Raw genomic sequence first — 6,507 nt, forward strand, 5'->3', positions numbered from 1 at the left:
ATACAATAAATAGCATTTGAAGACAACAGCCTTGGTGCTAGGAGTGTTCACTGCTACAGGATGGCTCATTGTTTCTGAGTCTTTCAGTGGAGGAGGAAACTATTTTTATTTGGATAAAATACATCATGATTTCATATCGATATGTCTAATTCAAATTCAGGATGACACGGTTTTTACTTAACCTCATCAGTTCCACACCAAAAATTCTAGTTCTGATACCAACCTAATTTATGCATTTGCTTTTTACATACAACATTCACAGCAGGATATCAACCACACTCCCACTGCCACCATGACTTCTAAAAACAGCTTAGGAATTTTATTTTAGTGTTCTTTCTATGCTTAGGACATATCCCACCAATAAATTGCTGTGTTTCCAAATAACTTGAAATAATTCAACTCTATTAATATTGCTTTTTTTTTTTTTTTTTTTTTTTTTTTTTTTTTTGAGATAGAGTCTTGCTCTATCCCCCGGCTGGAGTGCAATGGTGCAAGGCTCACTGCAACCTCCACTTCCTGAGTTCAAGCGATTCTCCTGCCTCAGTCTCCTGAGTAGCTAGGGTTACAGGCCCACACCACCACACCTGGCTAATTTTTGTATTTTTAGCAGAGACGTGGTTTCACAATGTTGGCTAGGCTGGTCTCGAACTCCTGACCTGAGGTGATCTGCCCCCCTCAGCCTCCCAAAATGCTGGGATTACGGGTGTGAGCCACCGCGTCCGCCCCTCACCCAACCCCCCGTCATTTGCAGCAGCATCTTCTGCTTCTGTGGCCCTCACCTGAGGAACAGTCCTGTCTCCATCAGATCAATAGCTGGAAATACCTAGGGAGAGAGGGGTTCTGAGAAAAGAGGGGTCAACTGGGAAGGAGATGAGAGGCAGGGGAGACAGCCAGCCCCATCCTAGCACCTTCCACCAACATCACTATCAGACCCAAGCAGTCCGAAATACAACAAGAACAAGAAAACCGTAGCCATAGCCATAGTAATGACGCCGAACAACAGAGAAATCAGCAAGATATGTTTCAGTTTGTCAGCGTGGTATTTTTATTAGTTTCCATTTAAGATGAAGCAGAGCTTTGGACATGCAAAGCCACTCCAAGGAAGCCTCTGAAACGCACACCTTGTTGCAGGTGGGACGCTCACGGCCAGCTGCTCTAGCTGGAAAAGACAGGACTGCAAGTGGGTTCAGGAGCTCGGGCCTCTGAATAGACAAGCAAAGGCGAGGCTAGCGGGTGAGGGGTGATTCAGCCTAGTTGCAGGTGACTTGGGAAGAGAATTTGTTAGGGGAGACAATGGACATCAATTAGGGTGGACTCTCCTTAGGAAAAGGCAGCCAGATACGGCTTCATTCTATAGCGGGGAATGGACTCTGAGCAGTGGTTTGAGGCTCAACAATGAAGCACAGGTCACAGCTTCGGAAGACAGGATTAGCAGGACTCACATGAGGCCTGAATCCACAGCCTCAGATCTTGCACTGGCAGCACATGGGGACACAGCAGCTGGACTGGGAACAGCAGGGCTTATAGCAGCTGGACTGGCAGCAGGATGACCCACAGCCTGAGGAACAGTAGCAGGGATTGCAGCAGCTGGACTGGCAGCAGCAGGGTTTGCAGCAGCTGGACTGGCAGCAGGATGACCCACAGCCTGAGGAGGAGCAGCAGGGTTTACAGCAGCTGCACTGGGAGCAGGCACAAGGGCCACAGCCCCCTTTGGAGCCCCCACAGGAGCCACAGCCCCCCTTGGAACCCCCACAAGAACCACAGCCCCCCTTGGAGCCTCCACAGGAGCCACAGCCCCCCTTGGAGCCTCCACAGGAGCCACAGCCCCCCTTGGAGCCTCCACAGGAGCCACAGCCCCCCTTGGAGCCTCCACAGGAGCCACAGCCCCCCTTGGAACCCCCACAAGAGCCACAGCCCCCCTTGGAGCCTCCACAGGAGCCACAGCTGGAGCAGGAACAGGCTGGCACACAGCAGCACACGGGCTTGCAGCAGCAGACAGGCACACAGCAGCTGGAGCCACAGCCCCCACAGCCAGAGCCACAGCCCCCACAGCCGGAGCCACAGCCCCCACAGCTGGAGCCACAGCCTCCAGAGCAGCCACAGCAGCCCATGGTTCTGGTGGATTGAGGGTGGAGCAGGTAGAGGAGCAGGTGAGAGGGAGGTGCAGGTGTGGAGCTCCCTGAGCCTAGGTTCTTTATACTCCTGCCCAGGGTCAGGTGAGAGGCTGGGCACACGGTCACTTCCTGGTTCCTGCTTGTGCCACTGGTCCTGGTATTCTCTTGTGCTTTGCATTTTTATAAATAACTCCTGTTTTCCTCACACTGTTCTCGAATGTGCTGTCAGGTCTGCGATGGAAGCTGCCCCTTAGTAAACACGAGCAAGTGTCCTGCGGTGAGTTTCCCTTTCCATGTGACAAGAAGGAAGCGATGAGCAGGCAGTGACTCGCTCAGAGGCCTTGGTCTTGCTGAGGGTGATTTCGAGCCCAGGGCTCCTGGGAAGATTCCTCTGCTGGAGCCACGTGTCTTGCTTGGGACACGCCTGGGCCTTACACCTTCACCGTCTACAGCAGCTCCTGGCCCGCGGGCTGTTTCCAAAGGTCCCAGGACATGGGGCTTCAGCCCTCAGCTCGGCAGGGTCCTTTTCGGTGTAAGACTTTGTTGGAAGGTTTGGAGTGTTGACTGGGACGGGGATTTTAAGTGCTTATTCTGGAGCTTGCTGCGTGCTCCCCATGGAAAATGTGCTCCTGTGATAACCGGGGTTTCTTCCAGGCCTTTCGGACCACCGGGGTGGCAGGGTTGACAGATAAAGTACAGCCTGCCTGCTGGAACTTGAACTTCAAATAATCGAAGGCTGCCTTTTGAAGAAGGACATCCAAGCATTCCAAGGGGCAGACACTGCTCTGCGCTGGGTCAGGACCCAGATCGCATCGCCTCCTGCAGCTGTTCCTCCTGCCGCCGCACGGTGTCGCTGTGGAGCAGGTTCCGCCCCAGCGTGGCCGGCCCAGGGGCTCCCGCACAGCGGCACCTGCGGACGGCAGAGGCCCTTCCAGGGACGGTGCGCGGAGGAGGATGCCCCGCCCGGGTGCCGGGCTCAGCCTGGGAAGCAGCAACTACATTCAGGTGCAGGCCCATTGGATGCTAAAGAAAGCCCGCGGAGAGCAGGGAACCGGATGGCCATTTGCTCCCGTGACCCCAATACCTGTGAGTGCCCCGAGCCCAGTCAACGGGCCCCAGGCCAGGGTGTAGACACCGGCTGGCACTCGGTGGCTCTTCCCGCGTGTGCTGGAGCCCCACTCTGTTCTGGAATAGGGGACTGCATCTCAGCGAGGAACAGGAAGGTCAGGAGTTTGAGGCCAGCCTGGCCAACATGGTGAAATCCCATCTCTTCTAAAAATACAAAAATTAGTGGGGTGTGGTGGCGGGCGCCTGTAATCCCAGCTACTTGGGAGGCTGAAGCAGGAGAATCGGTTGAATCTGGGAGGCGGAGTTTGCAGTGAGCCGAGATCACATCATTGCACTCCAGCCTGGGTGAAAGGGCAAAACTCCATCTCAAAAACGAATAAACAAAGTGAAACTTACTCTCTATTTTTACCATCTCAGCTGAGAGCCCTATTAAAGTTACTATGCCATATTTGTAATTTGCTGCCGTATTTGTTATTATTTGCGGCATAACTCAACAATTTGCAGGAAATCTACTTTTGTCTCCTGAAGGGTGAGTTCACTCAGAAAGGTTTGTTTCCTTCCTTTCCTCCTCCTTTCGTTTTTTAAGGTTTGTTTTCACAGCCGTTACAGAATCTCACGTGACCTCTCTTGGGTTTGGCCAATCCTGTCTAGATCTTCTACCTATGTTGAACCAAAAGGGATGCTCCTGGTTCCCTTTACCCGGCACCTGAGGGCAGAGCTGCCAAGCTCTGGCGAGCTCCTGGGGTGCGTGATGGTCTGCTCACGTCCGGTGCGGCCTCGGGCAGGGTTGGTGGGGGACAGATTTGTTAGGATGCCTGGGCTCTGCGCTCACGATCCAGGTCTTATGAAATGTCCCCACCCCAGCCTCACCGCGTCCCGTCGGGAGGAGGGAACTTGCCACACAGGGCTGCCTCCTCGAACGCAGCCTGTTCCCTGGGAAGAGGGTGTTTCCAGCACAGCGAGCACTTCCCTCTCTGCGGGTTTCTCTCAGTCCCCTGCCCCCGCCCCCGGCCCCCATTAGCAATGGGAACTACGGAGCCTATAACCCTCTCTCTCACCTCTTCCAGACAAGACAAGACCTTTCACCCAAAGCTTGAAAGATACTCGTTTTTACCATCTAATAATGTTGGCGAGGCAGAAAATAAAATGACAAGACAAAGTGAGAATAGTGTTTAAAAACGTCGGAAATTAAACTCAAGTACACACCTGTGGAAAAACAAAGTGCACTGTTTGGACACGAGGGATTCGTTCTCTCAATATCCACATAACTTTTGAAGCAGTAATAGAAGCCAAAAAAGTATATAATTTATATTGGAGTAAAAGAATTGCCCTCACTAATAGTTAATTGAAGAGATTAACAACAGGGTGATAAATGAGATCCCCCATCCACCCATGACATTCCTGAAGATTTTTAACAAACAATACTCATCATGTGAGGCTGTGTATGCAGCAGCCAGGAGTCCTGAGCACCCCACGACCTGAGGCTGGTGGAGGAGAGGTTGAATGCCGTGCACCCACGTGTTAAGACAGAACCAGGATACAACATTTGTTCAATTTGCCTCTTTAATTATATGGATGAAAGCTTAGTTTTTAAAAAATTCTCTTTACACAGAGATCACAGTTTCAAAGAAAAACGTGGTGCCATTGGTGGGAAGAAAACTACCCAAGTGATCTTGTAGAAAACCTGTCCTCTGCCAGTCACATGAGGAAAACAGAAGGCAGGTGATCAGGTTCAGTACAAGGTCCAGTTCCAAGGAGGAAGTGGCTACATTTAGAAAGGTAAGCAGGTGGGTGTTGGATCAGGCCAATGAAAACTCGAAGTCCAGCAAACAGATAATCACATACCCAGGAAGTGCTGGCAGTGATGGAGTGACTGAGGTCTCAGAGCGACGCTACCCAGGGATATAAGGGGCCCAGGCTCAGGGAGCTCCACACCTGCACCTCCCTCTCACCTGCTCCTCTACCTGCTCCACCCTCAATCCACCAGAACCATGGGCTGCTGTGGCTGCTCCGGAGGCTGTGGCTCTGGCTGTGGGGGCTGTGGCTCCAGCTGTGGGGGCTGTGGCTCCGGTTGTGGGGCCTGTGGCTCTGGCTGTGGGGGCTGTGGCTCCAGCTGCTGTGTGCCCGTCTGCTGCTGCAAGCCCGTGTGCTGCTGTGTGCCAGCCTGTTCCTGCTCCAGCTGTGGCTCCTGTGGGGGCTCCAAGGGGGGATGTGGTTCTTGTGGCTGCTCCCAGTCCAGCTGCTGCAAACCCTGCTGCTGCTCCTCAGGCTGTGGGTCATCCTGCTGCCAGTCCAGCTGCTGCAAGCCCTGTTGCTCCTCCTTAGGCTGTGGGTCATCCTGCTGCCAGTCCAGCTGCTGTAAGCCCTGCTGCTGCCAGTCCAGCTGCTGTGTCCCCGTGTGCTGCCAGTGTAAGATCTGAGGCTCTGGCTGCAGACTGTAGGTGGCCTGACTGGCGAAGTGTCCAGCCGCCCAGCTTCCTCGCTCTGGGTTCTCCGGTGCTCCGCTGTCTCCACTGTGTCCTCACTGGCTTCATCCACACCAGCGCTCCCGGAACTGACTGGGGATCCCTTCTGGCTCACTGCCCACTACTTCTGAACTTCCTCTCCCTGCTCCACACTCATTTAAGATCCAAAGCGGCCCACTGAGGCCCCAGAGGCAGCTCAGACCCCTTAGACCCTGACAGCTGCCCCTTCTTTCAGGAGTGTGATCCACCCTTAATCTCTCTGGCTATCTGTATATCAAGACAGAATCCTGACCTTCTAAATAAACAAAGTCTCTAGGCACAAAGCTCACTCTCTTGTGGCTCCCTCCTTCCCACCTCTCTCTAATTCCCAGAAGCACCATCTTCCTGCCCCCACCCTTGGGACTGTTCCCACTTCTCTTCCCTCAGCATCTTTCATGCCGTGGTCCATGTCTTCATGCACAGAACTAACGTCTACAGCTTTCTGCTCTGGGCCCCTTGTTGTGTTGGGCTCTGGAGATGACACAGCAGAGTAAACCCAAGCTCACAATCTGGTACGTGGGGAGAGGCGGGGAGAGGGACAGGTGGTGAGGGCAGTGGTATCAGCTGCAGAGGCACCGCCGTCCTGTGGGAGGGAGGGAAGCTCAGGGCTAGGCCACTTCAGCAGAAGGATGAGGAAGGGTCTGTATGCTGAGCTGTGTGGCACATCAGGCCCTAAGAAGCCCCTAGTGCATGCAGGAGCCAGACCTGGAGCTGTGGAGGAACTTGGGCTTATCTGCAATGTCACGGGGCCTTGAAAAACCAGACATGGGAAGGTAATGACTGCACACGATGCTCAGCTGCTGGACACAAGCTCGAAGGCA

At 53.6% G+C, this 6,507-nt stretch overlaps 1 protein-coding gene across 1 annotated transcript; it reads left to right on the forward strand.

Moving 5' to 3' along the window:
* Positions 1-1,363: 1,363 nt before the first annotated feature.
* On the forward strand, positions 1,364-5,778 carry LOC105503290. The gene is made up of 8 exons (XM_011930151.1): positions 1,364-1,380; positions 1,462-1,689; positions 1,837-2,216; positions 2,344-2,391; positions 2,979-3,276; positions 3,834-3,926; positions 5,170-5,326; positions 5,617-5,778. The coding sequence occupies exons 1-8, from the start codon at positions 1,364-1,366 to the stop codon at positions 5,776-5,778; spliced, it is 1,383 nt and encodes a 460-aa protein (XP_011785541.1).
* The last annotated feature ends 729 nt before the right edge of the window (positions 5,779-6,507 follow it).

The sequence above is a fragment of the Colobus angolensis genome, unplaced genomic scaffold (genome assembly GCF_000951035.1).
Source record: "Colobus angolensis palliatus isolate OR3802 unplaced genomic scaffold, Cang.pa_1.0 Scaffold84, whole genome shotgun sequence".
NCBI lineage: Eukaryota > Metazoa > Chordata > Mammalia > Primates > Cercopithecidae > Colobus > Colobus angolensis.